This window comes from Polypterus senegalus, chromosome 5, assembly GCF_016835505.1.
Source record: "Polypterus senegalus isolate Bchr_013 chromosome 5, ASM1683550v1, whole genome shotgun sequence".
Lineage (NCBI taxonomy): Eukaryota > Metazoa > Chordata > Cladistia > Polypteriformes > Polypteridae > Polypterus > Polypterus senegalus.
Genome location: NC_053158.1, coordinates 121,582,219 through 121,607,137, shown reverse-complemented (window position 1 = coordinate 121,607,137; position 24,919 = coordinate 121,582,219). Strand labels below are relative to the sequence as shown.

General features: G+C 39.6%; 1 protein-coding gene across 3 annotated transcripts in view; it reads left to right on the top strand.

Annotated features, from left to right (window-relative positions):
• ezh2 (enhancer of zeste 2 polycomb repressive complex 2 subunit) overlaps nt 1–24,919 on the top strand; it is a 178,242-nt gene that overhangs the window by 39,864 nt on the left and 113,459 nt on the right. For 2 of the 3 annotated variants that reach the window (XM_039753306.1, XM_039753307.1), the window contains 2 exons: nt 21,387–21,506; nt 22,181–22,301. In XM_039753306.1, the coding sequence (XP_039609240.1) occupies nt 21,387–21,506; nt 22,181–22,301 (241 nt within the window). The remainder of the gene's footprint in view (nt 1–21,386; nt 21,507–22,180; nt 22,302–24,919) is intronic. The other variant, XM_039753308.1, reaches the window with a different exon arrangement.

Below are 24,919 nucleotides of genomic sequence, written 5' to 3'. Positions count from 1 at the left end.
TGGTGTGTTCTCAGCTCCGTCGGCTCCCCTTCGCTATGCGCTAGTGAAGGGGGCCGAAGGAGCCGAGAACACAGATCTCCCTACCTGTCTCCAGCAGAGGCTCATTCTGCTGATCAGCTGGCCGGTGAGTGACACAATGCACTAAACTTCCGGCTGGCTGACAGAGGAGACAGCCACTGCAGCAGACAGAGGCATCACATTACTTTGGATGGGGCGGTGGTCGAGATTTTCGGCAAGCTGGATCTGCCCGTCCATGTGGACACCTGCAATCTGCGGCCGCCAATCAATTGCTGCGATTGTACACGCACATCGGTCGGTGGCAAAATCGGCCATGGATCGCTGCGTATTTGGGGGCCTTAACTCTCGCTGATAATTGGGTAAATGTTTTTTGCAGGACTAGAGACACTTGTATAAGTGAAGGGAATAAACTTAAACTTTAAACCTGACTATGGGATTCAAACATGATTCATGATTTCCTTTAACTATAACTGTATTCCAAGTTTAATATAGGTTTTCCAGATATTGTTTTTAGTTCATATAGTTAAGCTTTTTTTGTTTTAAAAGTTAAAACTACCAAAGAATGTGCTTTGTATTTTTGAACCAATACATTTCCTGTTCCTGATTTTTATGCCTGCTATTACTATCCAGACACTTGTTTAAAAAAATAAATAAATAAACAAAACCTTGTTTTCATTGTGTTTGTCTTTAATCTGGCATTATAGTAGAGTGTTGGCTTCCTAGCCAGTAGTTCTGTGGTGAAATGACATGTATGTTGCCTTCCTTTCCTTCAATGGATGTAGAAAATACATTAGCATAGTATATACATACAGAGGAGTCGGAGTCGGGGAGTCAGAGTCGGAAGATTTAGAAACTGAAAAGTCTGAGTCGGAGCATTTATCTACCGACTCCACAGCCTTGTTTGCAGAGATTGCTTAAGCGCAACATACCCCTTTCCAGCGACATCACGACCCCCCCTTGCTCTCCTAATCCATCTTCTGACTTCATAGGAAGAGACACCAGAGACATGAATTTCGCTGCAGAGGTAAGCACTGTGAAGGGGATGGGGAAAGCCCTTGTGAACCTCATTCTCAGAATGAGTAGAAACCGCTGTAGAGCCAATGGGGTCAGACTTGTTGGGCACTGTACTGGTGCAAGTAATGTCTTGCATCTCTCCAGCTTTAGGAACAAAAATTTTCAGAACATTTTCATAAGTGGAGCATTCTTTCAAGATAATTATGCCTTTAATTTTAACCAACTCCTTATGCAGTAGAAATTTTTTTCTACAGTATTAAAAGAAAGTGGTTATTGGCTATGAGATGTTGAATCAGTTTACTAACTGTGGACAGTATCAAAAGAACAATTCCAAAAAGTTGTGTGCGGAACCCATCATTACTGTGTTTGCCTTCTGAAATTATATATTTGGGGTTTTTTTTATGCTGCATTGTGTCACTGACATAAGCAAAATTATTTTGTCAAAAAATGTATAACGGTTTCAGTAAATTTTTGCTGTAATTAATAGCATTACTGTATAACTCAGATGGCTACAGAGGCTTACCAGTCAGCCTCTACTAAAATGAAAAACTTCAACTTCATTTCATATACCAGAGAGAAATACAACTGAGTGGCCTAGAATGGGTTATACATCTAATTACATTTCCTACTTCTTTGCTATGATGTCAATATTATAATTAGCATTAAACTGTAATATTAAAACATGTATAAGAAGTGTTGTTAATAATATACACACACACACATACAGGCGGTCCCCGGGGTTACATACGAGATAGGGACTATAGGTTTGTACTTAAGTTGAATTTGTATGTAAGTCAGAACATTTATTTATTAATAAATGCTATAGTTTACCGACTGTAACCAACTGCTCCGCCAATGAATGATGGAGTTTCACCTCTCTCTGAACTTTTTATTATTTCTACTTTATTTTCCATGATGATGGCTTTTCTCTTCTTTCCTGTATCACTAGCACTTGCATCAGATTTGTGTTTCAGAGACATTGTTGAAGGGTGAAGACAAAAGGTTTTAAGATGAGCTCTTCTGCACAGCCCTGTACACACTCCACACTGCACGTCTGGTGTACTGACGAGAGACAACTTCCTACTATGTACATAACAGTACAAGCAGGCTTGCTATTTAGAATGAATGGGGTCGGCGAGGGGTGGTTCACCACCTGCCCACCACACAGTCACCTCCACTTGCATAAAGTGTGCTGCCTGCAGCTTGAGCCCACCAAGAGCGAACAGGGTGTGGCCAAAGGCAGGTAGTGATTTGCCCACCACTTCCCCCATTCAACAGGAATCCATCTGAGGCACACTACAATGCTGCCCCCCACTGCCCCATTCACCCTCAGTGGCCTCCATTCAGCCACAACCGGGACACCACTTGCAGCATTACCAGCCGCCCACCGAGAATGAATGGGGCAGCCTTTCATGGGACACTGCAAGGCAGTTTAGTGGGCGGGCAGTGAAAGGCCCCTCTCTCAGCCTCGATCCAGTCAGAAACAGCAGCTGTGGCACCATGGTGGGCAGGCAGTGAACCGGCTCCCTCCGCCGCATCAAACATCCATCCTGCACACAAGCACTAGCCGCACACCCAGCTGCCCATTGAGAATTAATGAATAAATTATATATAATATATATATATATATATATATATATATATATATATATATATATATATATATAAAATATTGTCTGGGATGCCTGGGGCCATGACCCGGCCGGGACGCCATGAGGGACCGGATGTGGGTCTGTGCCCACCCTGGATTACATGGGGGTCGCCTTCCTGGTTGCTTTGGGGACCTGTTACCCCAGCACTTCTGCCACAACAGGAAGTGCTGGGGGGAAGAATTAGGACGGCGCCTGGAGAGCTGCCAGGAGGACAGCTGGCACTTCCGCCACGCTGGGGCGTGGCCAGAAGATGAATGCCGGGAACACCTGGGGCTCATCCGGGGACTGTATTAAAGGGGCCATCTCCCTTCATTCGAGGCTGGAGTTGGGAGGAGAAAGGACGAAGCTCAGGAGAGCTGTGGAGGCGGCCCGAAGAAAGGCATTGTGGCCAGGACTGTGATTGGGGTATTTGTGCACGTGACTGGGGTCTGAGTGACCAATTGTTGTAAATATTGTAGAATAAACGTGTGGTGGTGTTTTAACAACATGTCCGCCTGTCTGTGTTTGGGCCGGGTTCACAATAAATAAATATATATATACCATGTATACCAAATAAATATATATATATATATATATATATATATATATATATATATATATATACCATGTACCAAATTTCTTGAAGATGGGCCTATAAGTAACAAAGACTGTTGAAAAGTACAATATGGCAGCTGACAGTGGCATTATACCACCGAAATAAGTACCAAATTTCAGCCTTCTACCTACACGGGAAGTTGGAGAATTAGTGACGTTGGAAAGTTCAATATGGCATCTGACAGTGGCGTCATACCATCGAAATAAGTAAGTACATTGGTTTTGGTTAGCGCAGGGAAGCCGCCTAACAAATTTCGTGAAGATGGAGCCATAAATAAGAAAGTTCAACATGGCGGACGTTGACGACTGTTATCGAACGTTATGACCGTTACGTGTAGAATTCACTAAATGAAACCTGCCCGACATTTGTAAGTAAGCTGTAAGGAATGAGCCTGCCAAATTTCAGCCGTCTACCTACATGGGAAGTTGGAGAATTAGTAATGAGTCAGTGAGTGAGTCAGTGAGGGCTTTGCCTTTTATTAGTATAGATATATGTATATATACAGTATATATGTGCATGTGCGTGTATGTGTATATATATATATATATATATATATATATATATATATATATATATATATATATATATATATATATATATATACACTAATAAAAGGCAAAGCCCTCACTCACTCATCACTAATTCTCCAACTTCCCGTGTAGGTAGAAGGCTGAAATTTGGCAGGCTCATTCCTTACAGCTTACTTACAAAAGTTGGGCAGGTTTCATTTCAAATTCTACTAATGGTCATAACTGGAAGGTATTTTTCCATTAACTGTAATGGAGTTGAGCTGGAATGACGTGGGGGGGCGGGGTTTCCTGTGACATCATCACGCCGCCCACGTAATCACGTGAACTGATTGTCAACGCAGTGCGTAGAAAACCAGGAAGACCTCCAAAAAGCGCTTAAGAAAACATGCATTATATAATTGAGAAGGCAGCGAAAAACAATAAGAAGCGAGCGAGTGACATATACTACCATATTCATGAGTGTTGCTGCCTCGGAAAGAAAGAAAGGTGTAAACCTAAACTTTAAATTAAGTTCATAGACAGGCTACCGCTGGCGTTTCACATGCCCACAGGTAATGCGGGATACAAGTTTAATGAGAGGACGCAGGATATAAACGAGAGTTTTGATCACTTTGTAACTAAGTTAAAATTGTAGGTGAAGGGGTGTGCTTATGCAAATTCCGAGAGACTGTGTTTGTGGGGGATTGACAGTTAAGGCACGTCATCATCTCCCCTCCCATTCATCTAATTTCGGTCTGAGCTGAGCTCCGCGGCTAATGCCTTCTTTCGAAGCAACTTTGTCAGACTGCCACCAAATACTCACAGAAAAATCCACAAGTTAATACACACACTATCTCTCGAGTTTCTCCACACTGAATCCTCCAGGCACTACTTACAAAAGGTCACATTGACAATCGTGTTACGTTATTTTTAAAATCTTTCCTTTTCTTAGCACAAGCACAGCTGAGAAGCTTCATGCATGTGCTCCATAACGCGTTAAAAAATAATGCATTTAATCACACTTTGCATTACAAGCAAAGGGGAGCTTTTGTCAATGCATGATTTCCTGGTACACGGATTACATTGATCAGCGCATCCCGATTCATTTTACCCTCGCACCACCTTAGTTTGAGAAGAAGTATGAAAAATATGAGGTTAACACAGAAAAACATCACCAATTCAAGCTTTATGAATAATCGATTCGCCATCAATAATTGTTTTGGTAAAGCCATCCTCCTTCCATTTTATAATTTTTCCGCCAATAGCCATGATTAAATGAACGGTAAATAAAGTAAGAGATTTCTTTAGGCAGGCATATATATGACAGCAACACTCATGACAATGTCAATCATGTTACGTTATTATTAAAATGTTTCCTTTTCTTTTTCATTACTTCTTTAACACACTACTTCTCGCTCGAGGCACGGGATTTTGCTATATATATAATATATGAATGACCTCCAAAGAGCGCTGAGACTTTTGATATCATGAACGTGTCTGCAAAAACTGTGGTCTCCTGCCCAGCAAAAGTCGAGCAGCCAGCGCGCGCGCATAGGTGTGCCGCCTTTGAGACGCTGACTGCGCTTCTGCCTTAAGTCAAAGTGAGCACTTTTAATTTTTTCATCCTCCCCTGCGCTATAGCCCAGACAAGTGCAAACACGGACCCCTTTTCTACACCACGGAAAAATAATATTAAGGCGATTCATCTCTATACTATATAAAAGAAAAAGGCAACTTTCCTTTCTTTACACCTTTTATCCCAAACCAAAGCCTTTCTCTCTCAACAGTGCAGAGGACACAAAACTAATTTTCTTTAAATGCCGGTAAGGCACATTACCAGAGGCACAAATTTGAACGTTCACATAGAAAATGTAATTTCTATACCACAGCCGTCGTGTAGCGCCTTTCAAAAGGGATCTACTACAGAGAGATGATCCATATATATTTTAGCTGCTGTTAGTTACTTACCTGTTGTGTTACACAGACTTTAAAATGTAGTTTACCCGCAACCACTCCAGTAGGGCTCAATGTACCTGTACTTCTTAAAACGTTAATGTTTTACTGTTTAATAACTTATAGACTATATTTTATTATTTTTCCCTTGCACTCAGTGACCAAAGCTATACACACACATATAGACACATACAAACATACACACAAGTATATATATATACACACACACACACACACACACACACACACACACACACACACACACACACACACACACATACATACATATATATATATACATATATACACACATATATATAATTTGTGTGTGTGTATGTATGTATGTGTGTGTATATATGATGTAGATAGGTATTTATATATATATATGTGTATATGTAGATATGTATATAGATATGTAGATATGAAGATATGTATGTGTATATATGTATATATATATATATGTATGTGTGTGTGTGTGTGTGTGTGTGTGTATATATGACAGCAGCAATCCAAGCTGTGAGAAAACAGTAAAAAGGAGGCGTGTCAGACGTCGTGGTACATTTTCTGATGCAGCTAGACGAAAAAAACTTTGTGACGCTGCCACCAAATACACAACACAATTACTTTGACAATCATGTTACATTATTTTTAAAATGTTTCCTTTTCTTTTTCATAACTTCTTTAACACATGACATTGCTGCGAATCGCGGGTATTTTGATATATATATATATATATATATATATCACAGTGACACTCATAACAGTGACAAAACAATTACATTGACAATCATGTTACGTTATTTTCAAAATGTTTCCTTTTCTTTCTCTTTCCTTCTTTAACACACTACTTCTCCGCTGCCAAGCGCGGGTATATATATATATATAGATAGATAGATATATAGATATATATAGATAGATATGAGAACAACACTCATATCAATGACAAAACAATTACATTAACAATCATCTTACGTTATTTTTAAAATGTTTGCTTTTCTTTTTCATAACTACTTTAACACACTACTTCTCCGCTGCGAAGCGCGGGTATTCTGCTAGTATATATATATATATGCCAGCAACACTCATATCAATGACAAAACAATTACATTAACAATCATCTTACGTTATTTTTAAAATGTTTGCTTTTCTTTTCATAACTACTTTAACACACTACTTCTCCCATCGCTTGGTATTCTGGTATTATATATATATATATAGTATATATATATATATGCCAGCAACATATCATATCAATGACAAAACATATATACATTAACAATCATATATATGTATATTTATTAATATATTTTATCCTTTTCTATATATGTATATATATGGTGTGTGTATGCTAGATATAGAGAGAATATCCCCAACCTAAGGTTTTCTTGGTATGCCATTTGTAAAACTGTTTTCTAAACAAGTTTTATTATTTTTGGTTTAATTTTTTGTCTCTTTTCACAACCTAAGAAAAGAACACTGTAATTGCTGTAGTGTCTGAAGCACCCATTACATTTGGAAATTTTAGTACATTTGATACACAATGACTAATATATTTTGAGCAGTGTCCTCTGTAGGCTTGCAGCAATTGTGAAAATTTTGTTGATGAATTATCATAAAAATAATTGTGAATATCAATTTACTTGGCTTTGATTTTTGTTGCCACTGTAACTTAACTATTTCCAGTGGAAGCGGCTATTTATTGGCACCAAATTTCAGAACATAAATTAATACATACTTTGGAATATGAATCTACCAAGGACATGGTTCTGAACTGTACTCCACTGTGCACCTGCCAACTTTTCAGTTTTCTTTACTGTATGTTAATCCTACAAAATTGCATGCAGAGTTTCTTTCAAGTTGCTAGTTAGTTCTGTATAGGTTTGCTGGTGAACCTCTGTATTATGAAGGAATTAGTGGGGCTTTATAGATTTTGGTTGGCCTGTTCCTGCACAGTCTAAACTTAATCCACATAAACCAATGTCCGCAATATGGCAGAGGCTAGTGCACCTTTTCACTTGCTGCTACTTAGTAACCTGCATGATACTCCTTCCTTTGCTGCTCACTGTTGGGAAGGGTCCTTGCCCAACCACTAAACCATGTGACAAAGAACCACATACCTCAATAACTAAAGATGCGCAGACAAAATGTAGAAGTTTAAAGCAATGCAGTATTTTTGCAAAAATGAGTAATAGCAGAAACAAATACTAACAAAGTCTGGATTTAATGGTCCTAATATAATTCCGCCCTTGATTTAACGTCAAAGAGCTTCACATGGTTTAAATAATAAATGATGCAGTCATTAAGAATATGAAAAGCTTATAAATAGGCTGACTTTGATTAAAAAATTGAAGCGTGATTAAAATTTTTGTTCAAAGTAACTGCATATTAATTGCAATTTATCATATTTCCTTCAAGCATATTCTATTTTATTTTAAAGCAGAAAATAACTTGGTAATTAATGTCTAATGCAAAATTTTAATAATCACTCATATTCATTATTCCATCCATCCATTATCCAGTCCGCTATATCCTAACACAGGGTCATTGAGGTCTGATGGATCCAATCCCAGCTAACACAGGGCACAAGGTAGGAACAAATCCCAGGTAGGGTGCCAGCCCCCACAGCAGGCTGCATACACCCACACACCAAGCACACACTAGGGACAATTTAGGATCACTGATGCACCTAACCTGCATGTCTTTGGACTGTGGGAGGAAACCCACGCAGACAAAGGGAGAACATGCAAACTCCACGCAGGGAGGACCTGGGAAGCGAACCCAGGTCTCCTTACTGGGAGGCAGCAGCGCTATCACTGTGCCACCATGCTGCCCATATTAAATATGAATTTATATATATTGTAATTTATATTATAATAATCATGCATTTTAAATAATTCCAGTTCGTTTATTGGACAGTTTTGTGTTACAGAAACAACAACCACCAAACACTTCCAACACCCACTCCCCGGAGGTTGCTTGAACTGCTGTGTTCCAAGACAACATACCAGTAGTGCTAAGAATTACACTATACTATGTTAAAATCCAGAAACATTAAATCATGGTGCAGCTTTTGCGCACATTCAGCACTGTTAGAGCTTAGATTGGTATCCACACAAATCAGCTTTGCCGCTTTTACCTAGAGAGAAGAAGTAATTAATTACACTGAAAATGTGTATAGATGAAGCTTTTAAATAGCAAAAAGACAGACTGAAAAAAAAAGTTATAAATATGTATTTGATAGGGTTATTTAGATGCTTTAAATAGCACATTGTCGTAGAATGTATTATATGTGAATCTGTATATCATCAGCAAAATAAGACTGTATCTGATTGAATACACAGCACATCTTCTGGTCCAGCCTTTGGTCTTGAAACATTTAGAAACATTTAGATTACTGCAACTCACTGCTAGCAGGAGGACCCACATTTGCTGTCAAGCAACTTCAAATGGTCCAAAATGCAATAGCCTATCTTGTATTCAGCTTGCTCTCTTTAGGTCATTACATCTGCTCCCTGTAGCAGCACACCTGAAGCTCAAATCCTTTATGTTTGCCTACACTGGTTTTATTAGTTTACAGTATAATATATGCTAATGTAGACTGAAGTAGGAAATCTACACTTAATTCAACAAACAACTACATACTGTGTCTACTTTGGGGGAAGTCTGAGGTGAGGTATTTAAACTTCTGTCTCCCACTCAGAAATGTACCTCTACAGCCTTGCTACGTTTCACTGCAGACTTGCATTAACACTAATCACTGTATTTAGCATTTTGTTCTGGACATTTCGCTGTGGTAAAGTGAGGTTAAAAACTGGCGGGCGACTTTTAAATAAATAATTGTTGCTGTTGTGTCTTTGGGTGGGGGCATGGTCGTGTGACACACATGGTTCCCATGCACAATTCAGGAGTGCATTCAGGTAGGACTACCTACAACCCTAATTGGTGCCGTGAGCTGCTGATTGCCATAGCTGTTCTATGTCCCTGTTTTAAAAGAGAAGTAAGAGGGTCAGAGAAGTTTGAAAAGGATCAAGAGGAAAACAGACTGGCCAGTGACCGAGAGGGGTTGAAACAGGAGACATAAAGGAGGTTAAAAGGAAATGCAAGACAGAGGGCAGAAGCAGAGATGGAGAGTGAGAGCACCCGAGCTGAGTGAGGCAGGTGGTCTGGGGTGAGTCTCAGGACCGTGGGAGCCAGAGGCTGTGAAAGAGGCACTCCTACTGAGTGCTTTCTTGGGAGTAGGAGTGGCCCGATTGATGGCGTCTCCCCACAAGGGCCTAAGGTCAGCTTTAGGAGAGGCACGTGGGGCTCGATTGGTTGCCCTGCATATGCTGAAGTAGGGGCAGCAGGGAATGGATCCAAGATATGAAGGTTGACTGCACCTGTCGGTGGTTGTCTCCTCCTCTTATCCTGTTCTGATCTTGCAGAAGGAGGTTGATGTTTATCAGATTTAAAGGGAAGTATTAGGGCTCACTGTTTTTATGGACTGCTTCTGGTTTTTAACCTCCTCGTTTTTAATTGATTACAGGTAGTCCCCAAGTTACGGACATCCGACATACGACTTATGAACAGGGCCGCAGCTGCTCCATCTTTCTGGGGGATGCAATGCAGGCTTCTCAGTAACTGCCACTCCGTCGTCTTTGGCCTAGGGATGCTGCAAGCGGTGGCTGGACAGAGGCGGTTTTGCTGCTCGCGCAGTGTAGTGTCCCTTGGGAAGCTCCGGTTGATGAATGGGGCAGTAGGGGCTGCACCCCATTCATTCTCAGTGGGCGGCTGGGTGTGTGGCAAGTGGTGACCCGGAGTCCATAGCTACCGGGGCCACAGCTACCGCTCGTGTGCAGGACGGAGGCTTGATGGGGCGGTTCACTGCCCGCCCACCACGCCGCCGGAGCTACTGCTCCTGACTGGGTGGGGCTGAGAGGGGTGTTTCGCTGCCCACACACCACACAGCCTTGCAGTGTCCCTCTTACGGCTACCCCATTCGTTCTCGGTGGGTGGCTGGTAATGCTGCAAGCGGTGACCCGGTTGTGGCTGAACGGAGGCCATTGAGGGTGAATGGGGCGGCGGGCAATTCACTACCCGCAGCCTGTTCGTTTTGACGGGCGGACACTGCAGGCAGCATAATGTATACAAGTGCAGGTGATTGTGTGGTGTTGTGCCCCCATTCAATCTCCAATAGCAGACCTGCTTGTACTGTTACGTAGATAGCAGGAAGTTGTCTCTCGTCAATGCACCAGACATGCTGATGAGAGGTGCCTTCCTGCTGTGATAGCATGTACAGTGCTGTGCAGAAGAGCTCATCTTAACCTTTTGTCTTCACCCTTCAACAGTGTCTCTGAAGCACATATCTGATGCAAGTGCTGGTGATACAGTAAAGAAGAGAAAAACCATCACCATGGAAAATAAAGTAGAAATAATAAAATGGTCAGAGAGAGGTGAAACTCAATCATTCATTGGCAGAGCAGTTGGTTACAGTCGGTGAACAATGATGGCATTTATTAAAATATTGTACCTGTTCTGACTTACATAGAAATTCAACTTAAGAACAAACCTGCAGTCCCTATCTCGTATGTTACCTGGGGACTACCTTTGTTTATTGAACTGTTTTTAACCTCCACCAGCACCTTTTATTTCTTAGATTATTACAGTTTGTTTTATTGTTTTTAATAAAAGCACAGTTCATCTACACCTTGCAATGTATTCAGTGTTTTTGTTTTATTGTTTTTAATAAAAGCACAGTTCATCTACCCCTTGCAATGTATTCAGTGTTTGTCCTCTTCTGCTGGCACATCCAGTTATGACTATCGACAATATTGGGTTCAAGAGACTCCCAAAACAGAAATGAGAGTTTGGAGCTGACCTGCACCATCACACCACTATACTGATTGGTATGACTTTTTCCCATCAATGTATGAACTTGGCATATTGGCAAAGATGACACTGACATGCAATCTCACTCAATGCTCAATGCATGCCCGCTTGCATGACATGAAAATAAAACTTATTCACTCTACTTGTATTAACTGGTTTTATTTAAATTGTTCCCATGTTATTCTCTGCACTTTGAAGAGCTAATGTGTATATGCAATGATATGTACAAACATATGGGACAAATTGCATCCCTTAATTTACAGTATTCATTTCGCACTAGAACATAAAATACTGATCTTCTATTATAAGGGACATGTGGCAAGCCTACTGGTGCATGTGAATGAAGTTCATTATCAAGAAACAGCCTAGGAAATGATCAAGCACTTGTGAACCGCTACTACTATTAATACTGTAGACTTGGATTCGTTGGGCACTGGTTCATTAAGTGTGAAATGTGGTCAAGTTAAATGGATAAAATTGACTCATTTAGGGGCTGCATTAAACTTAACGAAAACATTTTTAATGCGTTATTGGCATACGTTAATGATGAATAATCTGCCGCTCTGCTAATAAATAATGTCCACAATGGATGCATCTGTGGAACAGATATATTGTGAGTTTAGGTGGCTTGACTTGATTCAAATGTGAGGCTGAACATAAGCAACATGGCTGGCATCCAGAAAGAAAAGGTTCCTGCTTTTTAGATCTGTCTTTTATGCCATGTTCACCATGTAGGGTTCCGGTTCCCATGATGTTACCAACAGATATTGTTTCTCATGATGGATGGCTTGGCCTAGAGTCCTAAATTACAGAAATATGTACAAAACATGTTATCTTGTCAAGGGTGTTTATATGTACTATACACAATTCCCACGCAACAAATACATCCCACAGAAACGTTGCGTTACAGACTGAAACAAAATATGCATACATGTCTATTTATATTTGTATGTGCACATATACATTCATCGGCCTCTTTATTAGATACATCTTGCTAATAATAATATTTCTTTACATTGATATAGCACTGTTCTGTTGGACTCCATTTTTTCATTCAGAACTGCCATAATTCTTCATGGTATAGATTCAGCAAGGTGCTGGTAACATTCCTCTGTGATTTTGATCCATATTAACATGATAGCATCAAACAGTTGCTGCAGTTTTGTTGGCTGCACATCCATGCTGCAAATCTCCCATTCCACCGCATCCCAGAGGTGCTCTGTTGGATTGAGATCTGGCAACTGGAGGCCATTTGAGTACAATGAACTCCGTGTCATGTTCAGTAAACCAGTTTGAGATGATTTGAGCTTTGTAACCTGACACATTTTCCTGCTGGAAGTAGCCATCAGGAGATGGGTACATTGTGGTCATAAAGGTATGGATATGGTTGGCAACAATACCCAGGTATGTGGCATTTAACACTAGAATTCCTAAAGCCTATGAGAAAAGTTGTAATGCTGGGCCACCTTAAATTCCTACGCACCTCATCATCCGCATTTTAGTTTTACAAATGTGTTGAGCAGCAGTTCTCCCAGCTCCAGTCTGTTTTTCTGAGTGCGAGGTGTCTGGAATTGTATAGGGTAAATAATATATTATTATTTTTTTAATACATGCTTTTCATTTGTGTTCCGTGTCTACAACGATCTGGGAAAATGTAGGATGACAGTAAAGGCGAAGCAAGAAATGTTTAACACATAATTGATACAGAAACTTTTTTAGTAATAATGACAAAATGCTGAAGTAAAGTGTATAATGTGTGAAGAGTGAAGTCCAAATATCAAACACTTTCACAAAAGGTATAACAAAATGAGTGCTGTTTTATTCAACAATTTAACCAAAGAAATAGAAAAAATTTCAGTTTACATGTTATTGTCAATGTTTAAAAATCGAAGCCCAAATATCAATCTACAGAAAATGAAAAAGTCTGCTTAGCTGGTGCAGAGGTAAGAACTGTTGCCTAGTAATCAAGAGGTTGTGAGTTAGAGTCTGGGCTTCCCCCATTTTGAGTAGTGAGTTGCTATTATTATTACATAATAAAACCCACATTTGATTTAAGTCTGTAACAACCAGTGTAAATATCTGCTACCTGTAAATTGTCCCTGAAGGGATATAAGTAGATACGCTAACACTGGTGGATCACGTATTCTTGGTATCTTCTTGTTACTTTAATTTTTTGTTATTCAGTTTTATTCTTAAAAAAAAGTGCACTTGTTTCGTTATACCTTTGCAAAAGTGTTTATTTTTCATTCTAGTAACCACTTGAATGACATCAAATCTGTTTCTGCCTCTCTCAGGCATACACACAGACATCCATGCATGAAAATGTTACTATTTGAAAATGCTATGTCATTTGAACATTTTTTTTTCCAATTTTGAGCAAACTCCACGTTATGGTGCATGGTACCAAGAATGCAGAAAGATTTCATTTTGGGTGCATACTCCATCAGCATGGCACTGCAGGATCTAAAGCACTGGCATAGAGAATTATTCGCATACTGAAGTGACTTTAGCTGTAGGTGGAAGTCCTACTTTATTTATGGTGCCAAGCAGAGTTGTGTTGCGGTGCAGCAGTGTATTAGCCAGCAAAAGTGACGTGAAAAAGTTGTCTGTTGTCATGGTTCTGCCTTTGTCCAGAAACGGCTCTAAAAGCTTTGACCACAGTCTGGGAAATTCATTCTCCTGTGGGATGACTGGGATCTTTTCCTAAGTAAGAAGTGGCATTGTATATGTATTTTGTCTCCAAATCTACCACAATCCAGAACTTTATGCCAAATTACTCGGGCTTGGTTGAGATGTATTGCAAGAAAGGACAACTGACCTTTGTTGGAAACAGGTGGTCATCAACAGTAATATGTTTCCCTGGGTTGTAACTCAGAACATAGGTTCTTAACAAAACTTTGCCACATATCCAAGATCGCAGCAAATCTGTAATTTTTCACACATTTTTCATGGATGTCTTTGTTATCAAAGTGCAAATGCCACATGATAGTCTGATAGTGGTCATGAGGCATTGCATCTTTGATTGCCGGTACAAGAAATAGTTCTGACCAGGCATCAACCACAGTACCAACTGTGGTCGTCACTGCTTTTCTGAAAAGAATGGAGAAAAATGCAATCAACTCTGAGAGGGAGAGGAAGGTTTGTTGTACCACATGAACGTGACTGAGAGAATAAAACCGTATATGAAAAAGCTAACTTTTTTACAAATACCAAAAATTTACACCTGGTGTTACACACTCAAATCAAATTAATGTTTTTATTATGTAAAAGTAATAATAGCAGCTCACTATTTAAAACGGGGTGGAAGCCAGGACTCGAATCCGGAACCTTTGATTACTAGGCAGCAGTTCTTACCTCTGCACCATCCAAGTGCACATGTCAACATTTCATTCGATTGATATTTGGACTTGGGTTTTTACTTATTGACCGCAACATGTAAATTAAATGATTTGTTTTTCTTTGGTTATATTCTTGAATAAAAGTGCACTTGTTTTGTTATACATTTTGTGAAAGTGTTTATTTGATATTTGGATTTAAGTCTTCACACATTATTCACTTCACGTTAGCATTTTGTCATTATCACTATAACATGAACAAAGCATATGCTTTAGTTACGTGTACAACATTTCTTGCCTTGCATTCCTGTCATCCTACATTTACCCAGATCGTTGTAGACACGAAACACACATGAAATGCATGTATTCTAAAGAACAATATATTATTTACCCTGTACAATTCCAGAAATCTCATACCCAAATAAACAGATTTGAGCTGGGAGAACTTCAGCTGTGTTGGTGGGGGATATGATAGAAGGCTGCTTGTGTCGATTGTCACATTTGCAAAACAAATGCTGATGAAGTGGTGCAAATCAATTTAAGGTGGCGTTAAGACTTTTGTCGTAGGCTTCAGGGATTCTAGTGTTGAACAATGCTCAATTGTTACTAAGGAGCTTAAAGTGTGCCAAGAAAACACCTGCCATGTCCTTACACCCACCACCAGCAGCAGCCTGAACCGTTGATATAAGACAGGGTGGTTCTATGCTTTCAAGTTGTTCACACCAAATTTTGACCCTACCATCTGAATGTTGTAGCAGAATCAGGATTCATCAGACTAGGCAACATTTTTCCAGTCTTCTGTTGTCTAAGTTTGGTGAACCCATGTGAATTGTAGCCTTTGTTGCCTGTGCATAGCTGACAGGAGTGGCACCCAGTGTGGTCTCCTGCTGCTGTTGCCCATGTGCTTCAATGTTTGACATATTGTGCATTCAGAGACGGTCTTCTACATGCCTCAATTGTAACAAGTGGTTGTTTGAGTTACTGTTGCCTTTCTATTTGCTTGAACCAGTCTGTCCATTCTTCTCAGACTTCTGGCATCAACAAGGCATTTTTGCCCAGAGAACTGCCGCTTACTGGATATTTACTTTTTTGTACCATACTCTGTAAACACTAGAGATGGTTGTGAAAATCAGATTGGTACATCTTGGGCAGTAGGACATTTTTATATATGAATATTTTAAAGGTTAAAAAAAACATGCAATAGACAAATTAAATACCTTGTGATCACTGTTTGTAATGTTAAAAAAAGTCCAGCATAAAAACTTTGCAGTATTGGTACTCCTTTACTTCATGTTTGTTTCTTGGTTATAAATCTTCAGGTTCAATTTGATTTTACACTTTAAAATTAAAGTTACTTTGCATCCTTGCCCAGAACTTCATTCTGACATTTATGGATTACTAGCAAAATGCCCGCACTTTGCAGCGGAGAAGTAGTGTGTTAAAGAAGTTATGAAAAAGAAAAGAAAACATATTAATAATAATGTAACATGATCGTCAATGTAATTGTCGTAGACTTATTTTAGTATTGAGAGTGAATTTGATGATTGTAAAGAGTTTATTATTGTAAATGTTGTGTATGAGAAATGCACATTTTTAGGATGTAAGGATCTCTTTGTAAACAATGTTTGCAGTTCTGCCCTCGAGCTGTAAAATGACTAAGCTCTCTGCTGAGCTTACTCTTGAGCATGCAACATACAGTTGGTCATGTGAGAAGCAATCTTGTGTCAAGTCAATGGTGACCTTTTTTAGAGTCTGGCCCTGTGACTTATTTATTGTCATAGCGAAGCAGACCGTTACTGGAAATTGGAGGCGTTTGAATTGGAATCTGTATGGGTGAGGTTTAGAGGTTGCCTGAAAGAAGAGTGAGCAGTCCTTCCACCCTTGAAGTGGTGGAGTAAAGAAGAAGCGAGCAGTAAGCATGAACAGCTGAGGAAAGTAAGGAAGCTAGTGAGGAGGCACATGAGCTCGGGATGTCATTAATGTATATAGGCAGGGAGACAACCACGTGGTAGGTGCGGGGACAGCGGCCGTACGGAAAAATGAAGGGGGACTGGGGACAGCCCTTGTGCGTCTCTGCCACTAACGTTTGTAAGTACAGCGTAAAGGATGAGCATAGGAAATTTGGGCTTCCTATGTATATTGGAAGTCGCAGAAATAGTGAGGATGGGTTTCCCCTATCTAAATATGCAGTTTAGGGGGTACACCCATTCCCACCCCCCCACTTGGGTGCTGCAATTGGACATGAAACATACCTAACTTTTGTAAGTACACTGCAAGGAACGAGCACTCCAAATTTCAGCTTCCCACCTATATGGAAAGTGGGAGAATTAGTGACAAGTCAGTGAGGGCTTTGCCTTTTATATGTATACACAGCAAGAATTTGAGGTTTGTTTTTTACACAAATGCATGATGCAGAACAGTTAGTTTATGCTTTCATCACATCTCCTATTGACTACTGTAGTTCCCTGTTTTTGGTCCTTCTTGAAAGACTATTCAGAGGTAACCGAATGTCCAAAACTTTGCCACATGTGTTTTAACAAACACTCATTAAATTTGCTCATACTGCCCCAGTTGTACCACCCTTGAACTGGTTACCTGTTAAAGAGATGATCCATATTAGAATTTTTCTCTTAGTTTTACAAATGTATTGCTAGGATTGCCCCTGTCTATCTTTAAGACTAACTAAACACTTAATAGGTCTTTTATTTATTTGTGCTTTTGGTCCTCTAACCTTCTGGCTGTTGCACAATGGGTAAAGCCTTTTGATTTATTGGCCCTACTTGTGGAACAAGCTCTGGCAGTCTATCTGTTTTTTGACAGTGAATATTTTTATAAAGAATTTAAGGATTTATTTGCTTTAGTGTTCTTCTAACAATTCATTAGCAGTAACATTTACTTTTTTTCTGGTAAAATTTTGTTTTTTAAATAGTATTATTGTTTGTATATTTTTTATTTATCTTGAGTTGTAAAGCACCTAGGATTGATTGTTATCTTAGTGTGCTGTATAAATAAAACATTATTTCTACTTCTGATACATCCAGTTACCTGACATCACTATAACGGACAGCCATTGTCTTACAAAGTTTCCAAGGCAAAGCCAGGTAACACAGCTAGTTGGGGTGTGTGTGTGTATCTATAATTGTCTATCTATGCTTACAAATTAAATAAGGCATACGAGCATGATCATTTCCTCACAAGAAATCTCTGCAAGTAGCAGTTCAGATTTGTGGGCAAAAGTGCACAGTTCAATTATATATAATTGTATCTGAATATGGCAAAAAGCAGTAAAAACAATTCACTCTCACAAAATGCCATTTTTTGTTCTTGCACAACCTCACCAAACATGTTTTTTATTATTGTGATAATCCTGCTTTCCTTCAAGTTTTCCATATAATGGGCTATCATAGAAGTGATTGTGATATGAATAGTTCCAATACAAATTTTATTTGTAGATCGGGCGTGACACCATACATATAGAGATAGAGGTAGAGCCTGAACTGTGCTTATATACAGTGGTGTGAAAAACTATTTGCCCCCTTCCTGATTTCTTATTCTTTTGCATGTTTGTCACATAAAATGTTTCTGATCATCAAACACATATAACCATTAGTCAAATATAACACAAGTAAACACAAAATGCAGTTTTTAAATGATGGTTTTTATTTTTTAGGGAAAAAAAAATCCAAACCTACATGGCCCTGTGTAAAAAAGTAATTGCCCCCTGAACCTAATAACTGGTTGGGCCACCCTTAGCAGCAATAACTGCACTCAAGCGTTTGCGATAGCTTGCAATGAGTCTTTTACAGCGCTCTGGAGGAATTTTGGCCCACTCATCTTTGCAGAATTGTTGTAATTCAGCTTTATTTGAGGGTTTTCTAGCATGAAGCGCCTTTTGAAGGTCATGCCATTGCATCTGAAGTGGATTCAGGTCAGGACTTTGACTAGGCCACTCCAAAGTCTTCATTTTGTTTTTCTTCAGCCATTCAGAGGTGGATTTGCTGGTGTGTTTTGGGTCATTGTCCTGTTGCAGCACCCAAGATCGCTTCAGCTTGAGTTGACGAACAGATGGCCGGACATTCTCCTTCAGGATTTTTTGGTAGACAGTAGAATTCATGGTTCCATCTATCACAGCAAGCCTTCCAGGTCCTGAAGCAGCAAAACAACCCCAGACCATCACACTACCACCACCATATTTTACTGTTGGTATGATGTTCTTTTTCTGAAATGCTGTGTTCCTTTTACGCCAGATGTAACGGGACATTTGGCTTCCAAAAGTTCAACTTTTGTCTCATCAGTCCACAAGGTATTTTCCCAAAAGTCTTGGCAATCATTGAGATGTTTCTTAGCAAAATTGAGACGAGCCCTAATGTTCTTTTGCTTAACAGTGGTTTGCGTCTTGGAAATCTGCCATGCAGGCCGTTTTTGCCCAGTCTCTTTCTTATGGTGGAGTCGTGAACACTGACCTTAATTGAGGCAAGTGAGGCCTGCAGTTCTTTAGACGTTGTCCTGGGGTCTTTTGTGACCTCTCGGATGAGTCGTCTCTGCGCTCTTGGGGTAATTTTGGTCGGCCGGCCACTCCTGGGAAGGTTCACCACTGTTCCATGTTTTTGCCATTTGTGGATAATAGCTCTCACTGTGGTTCGCTGGAGTCCCAAAGCTTTAGAAATGGCTTTATAACCTTTACCAGACTGATAGATCTCAATTACTTCTGTTCTCATTTGTTCCTGAATTCCTTTGGATCTTGGCATGATGTCTAGCTTTTGAGGTGTTTTTGGTCTACTTCTCTGTGTCAGGCAGCTCCTATTTAAGTGATTTCTTGATTGAAACAGGTGTGGCAGTAATCAGGCCTGGGGTGGCTACGGAAATTGAACTCGGGTGTGATACACCACAGTTAGGTTATTTTTGAACAAGGGGGCAATTACTTTTTCACACAGGGCCATGTAGGTTTGGATTTTTTTTCTCCCTAAATAATAAAAACCATCATTTAAAAACTGCATTTTGGGTTTACTTGTGTTATATTTGGCTAATGGTTAAATGTGTTTGATGATCAGAAACATTTTGTGCGACAAACATGCAAAAGAATAAGAAATCAGGAAGGGGGCAAATAGTTTTTCACACCACTGTACTTCAGAACAGGAGAAGACAATGATAATCAAGGTCTTCATCTATGTTTAAATAAGCTGCACTAGACATTTGATTTTGGGGTCTTGAGGCTTGGACAAATGTTTTATGGATTACAAAAGCCGCGCAAATTGCTATCAAGAAAAAAGCAAAAGTATTGGTAACTGTGAATATCAGGATTTGTAAGTATATAGAGTCAAGTATTTTTAATGTACAAATTGTGTTTGGAAGTCCTTAACAAATTAATATGTTTACTTGGCCTTTGTTTTTTATAGTGTAGAAACAGTTGTTCACCAGCATAGTGGAAAAATGTGATTAATATAACTTCTGGGATGTTATTTAAATGCTGTAGTAAATTCAACCACAACAGATTTTAGGGTGCTTTCACACCTATAGTTTGATTGCTTTAGTCCGCACCAGTCAGAAAAATGTTATAATGTAGTAAACAGACGTGGGTACGGTTTGCTTTCACATATGCCTTGTTCTAAACGAACCAAAATAGACTGCGAAGCCCATCGGCACCAGGGAAACTTGTCTTTCTCTTTTCCAGAACTTTCCATCTTGCTAAGTGCATCACGCACTTCTATATACTTCGCCCGAAGTTTTTTTGTCTTAATACGGCATTGTTCAACTGTCCGAGGATAGCCTTTCTCCCTTAGCTGCTTACTGAACAGCGCGTAAATGCAGCTGTTTTTATGTGTCATGGACAGTTGCTTTTGGATATGCTCATCCGACCATATTAGAGGCACTTAATTTCTTCGGCACTCCACGTTTCTCAGCAGTTTGATTTCATCGCGAGTCGATAGCTTGAAAAATTTAATGGAGTCAACAGGAAGTGAAAAGAATTTTACCCACAACCCCGTATCTCTTATACCCAAAGTGCATTAAACTATACCATTTCGTCAGATTTGGTTTTGGTTGCTTTCACACCAGACGAACCGTACCAAAGTAGAGCGGATAAAGCGGTCCGAGACCACCTCTTCAGGCAGGTCTCGGATCAATTGATTTGGTGCGCACCAAAGTACTGAGATTGCATTCACATCAACGCAAACGAACCAAACCAAGGGACCAAACACGTTTGGTGCGCACCAAATGCTGTAGGTGTGAAAGCACCCTTAAACTTGCAGATGGTAAAATGCCATCCTAGGAAATATTCCAGATTAGCATTTAATTGGTTGATACATCTACAGTTTGCTATGTAGAAGGTTGTTCTTTGGTGGTTTATAGTAAATTCCTATTTTGTTTGCTTTCGGAAAGGTATCCCAATAAGGTCTTCTATCACTGTGTGGTAATATAAAATTTCACATTGTTTTTATGACAGTGTACAGTGGACAGTGGGTTCTCTGAGTTCTCCAAGCAAGTAATTCCTTTGAAGACTCTAAATGCAGTTGCATCTGTCCCTGTAATGTATTCATGGTCTCCCCTCCAGCAAAATTTCATGGTACAGTAATATTTATTTGGTTTTAAAATTAACTTCAGGGCAGGCCTTCATATTCTGCTGAACAAAAATACTGCTGTGCTTTGAGCTGTTATTGTATGTGTGCTTTTTGTGTATTCAGCACCACAAAGCAGCCAGCAGTTGGAATACCATCTTCATAAAGATGTTAGTGATTCACTGCTACATATGGTTACATTTGTGAGAGACTTGTGGTAGTCTGCAACAGTGACCAGGAATACTGGCATTACTTTAATACTACTTAAATTATATAATGTATTCCAGCAATTACTAATTGTTTTTCCCTAGTTTTCATTGATCTTCCTTAATTTTTTTTTTTTTTATATAAACACAAAGCTTTGGAGGTGTTGATACTTATTAACATAGTGCAGATTATAATGCTTGTCAAATATTTTCATACACAAAGACTGCTTTTTTCCCGAAGCTGCTAATTACAGTGCCTCACTGTTTTAGAAAATAGTGAACATTCTAAATTGGATTTATGTTGGTACTGGATTATGATTATGGGAAAGGCATTATATAAATAAAATGTAATATTATTATTTTTATTATTGTTATTAATTGTAGTAATATGTTTATAGCTATACTGTAGAAATTGACAATTAATTGGCATACATTTTCTTATGAAAATTATTATGACATTTTTATGTATATTGCAGGTGGAGGATGAGACAGTGTTGCACAATATACCTTACATGGGAGATGAAATTCTTGATCAGGATGGAACCTTCATTGAAGAACTTATTAAAAATTATGATGGCAAAGTTCATGGAGACAGAGGTAAAGCTTTTTAACTGTCAATGTTCTACTAAAAGATGTTTACAAGCATGCTACAGACAGCTTTAAAAGTGACCTATAATTAAAATTATTTTTCCCTTTGCAGTCATTTTGGAAATAGATGGTTGATTAATTGGGTGAAGCTGCATTTAGTGAAAAATATTTTTCTATGGATGGCTTTACAATTGAAGCTAGGAGGTTACTTAATTTATCCATTTATTCTTTTTCCACTGCTTATACAAAAATGGGTCATGGTCATGATGGTCTTAGCAGTGAGGCCCATATGTCCTTTTCCCCAGCCACACTTGGCCAGCTCATACTGTGGGATTCCAAGGCGTTCCTAGCCCAGAGTCTTCTCTGGGGACTCCTCTCAGCCTATCATGCCCGTAATACCTCCACAGTGAGCCTTCCAGGAGGCATCCGTATCGGATGCCTGAACCACCTCTGTTGGCTTTTCTACATGCTGAGGGTCCACAGCTCTACTCTGAGCCTCTCCCAGATATCTTTACTTCTCACTCTATCTCTAAGGGAGTGACCAGCTACCCTGTAGTGAAAGCCCATTTTGATTATTTGTACCCATAATCTCATTGTTTCGGTCATTACCCAAAGCTCATAACTGTAGGTGAGGGTATGGATGTAGATCAACTGGTAAATCGAGAGCTTCACATTCTAACTCCACTTGTTCTTCACCACTGTAGCTCAGTATAGGGACCGCGTAACTAAGCTCGCTGCCCCATCTGTCTAACCCACCATCTTTATTATGAACACTTATACCCTAAACTCTCCCAGTGCCCACCACAGAATACCTCAAGGAACATGGTAATACACCTTTTCCGAGTCTACAAAACATATGTAGATAGACCGGGCATAAAGTTTAACCTCCTTAGCATCACATTTTTTTTTCCTCAAAAAATGTTTAAATAGCCTTGACACACAGAAAAAAGGTTTGGGGCAACCGTCCGTATACTTGAGCCCTGGCTGCAAAAAGGCAACATAGGTTGCAAAGATGTGTACAGGACAGAGTCCAATTTAGAACTGAGGAAACATAGGAAGTGGTCTGGGTTTTAAGGCAGGGAACCAGAGGTGATGTCAGGATGGCCGGAGCTGGAAGTGATGTCTTTGTGGCCGGAATCAGGCAGAATTTCCTGTGTTTGGTCTGCAGGGATAACAGAGAAAGAGTCAGCGCACCCCGCCATCCTCTGGCCTGGTGTGAAATTACCTTCATTTGGTCCTTTTAGCTGCCTCCCATGTAGACATGTGTGACACGCATTGTATTTTTTGGCTTGAAAAATTACATTTTTATTAAGTCTCATCTTTCTACTGTAAAACGTGCAAAACACTAAAAGTGCAATGTCGGACATGTAGAAAGTGTAATAATGATACAAATAATAATGAATAGTAATAATATGAACAGCACACTGCACGTGTCCGAATTACAGAAGTGTCACTTTTGGATTCCCAGAATCACTTTTGGTTTCAAAAGTTTCAATTTCAAAGCCTTGAAGACATGACGCCATTATGAGGCTAGGAGAAGGCATGTCTACACCATTGCCCAGGTAATGCTTGGGCCTGATGCTTATGCAAGACATGCCTATACCGTTGCCTGAGTAAAGCTCAGCACTAATACTGTTGGCAGTTTTTTAACCTGAGTTAACCTTGGGTCTTACATGAAATGGGTCTATACTGTTGTCCGAGTGATACTCAGGACTAACTCTTTTAGCACTGTTTTGTTTACAGCCTGAGTGACAGTTGGGTCTAACACTAAGGAGGTTAATCATATCTGAATTGTTTGATTTATAATTTTAAACTGTGAAGTAAAGGGATAGACCAAAGAAAAGCATGCCATTGTCCCAAACATTACAGAGGGCGGTGTACTTCTTTATCCCATTACTATCAATCATAATGTTCCCTTTGGTGTTTTTTGAGTTTTTGAATGTTGGCAGTATGACTGGTAAAGGGAGAGAGTTAGCTGATGTGATGGAGAGAAGGAAGGTTCATATATTGTGCGTGGAAGAGAGTGCAGGCAGGGTGGAATGGGTGGAGAAGAGTGTCAGGAGTAATTTGTGACAAACTGGTATCAGGAAGAGTGAAAGGGAAGGTCTACAGGACGGTACTGAGACCAGCTGTGTTGTATATATTGGAGACAGCACTGGCCAAAAAACAGGAGACAGAGCTGGAGGTGGCAGAGTTAAAGAGGCCAAAGTTTGCATTGGGTGTGACAAGGATAGTTAGGGTTAGGAACAAGTATATTGGGCGGTTTGGAGACAACATCAGAGAGGTGAGATCGCATTGGTTTGGACATGTGCAGAGGAGAGATGCTGGGTATATTGAGAAAAGGATGCCTAAGAGAAGGTTTAACAGAGATGGGTGTAACAGAGCAAGATGCAGAGGACAGGACGATATGGAAAAAGATGATTTGCTGTGGCAACCCCTAATGAGCAGCCAAAAGGTGTTTTTCAAGCATTTTTCAGCTTCTGCATTCTGTCTTTCTTCTGTCTTTTGCTTCGTTATCCTAAACACATTAAGTTTTCTTTCCTCATTCTGCTGCTGACTTACAAAGCCCCATCTCTTGGCTTCTTCACACTCATAACTGCATTTCTAGCATGTATGTCTGCCTATTT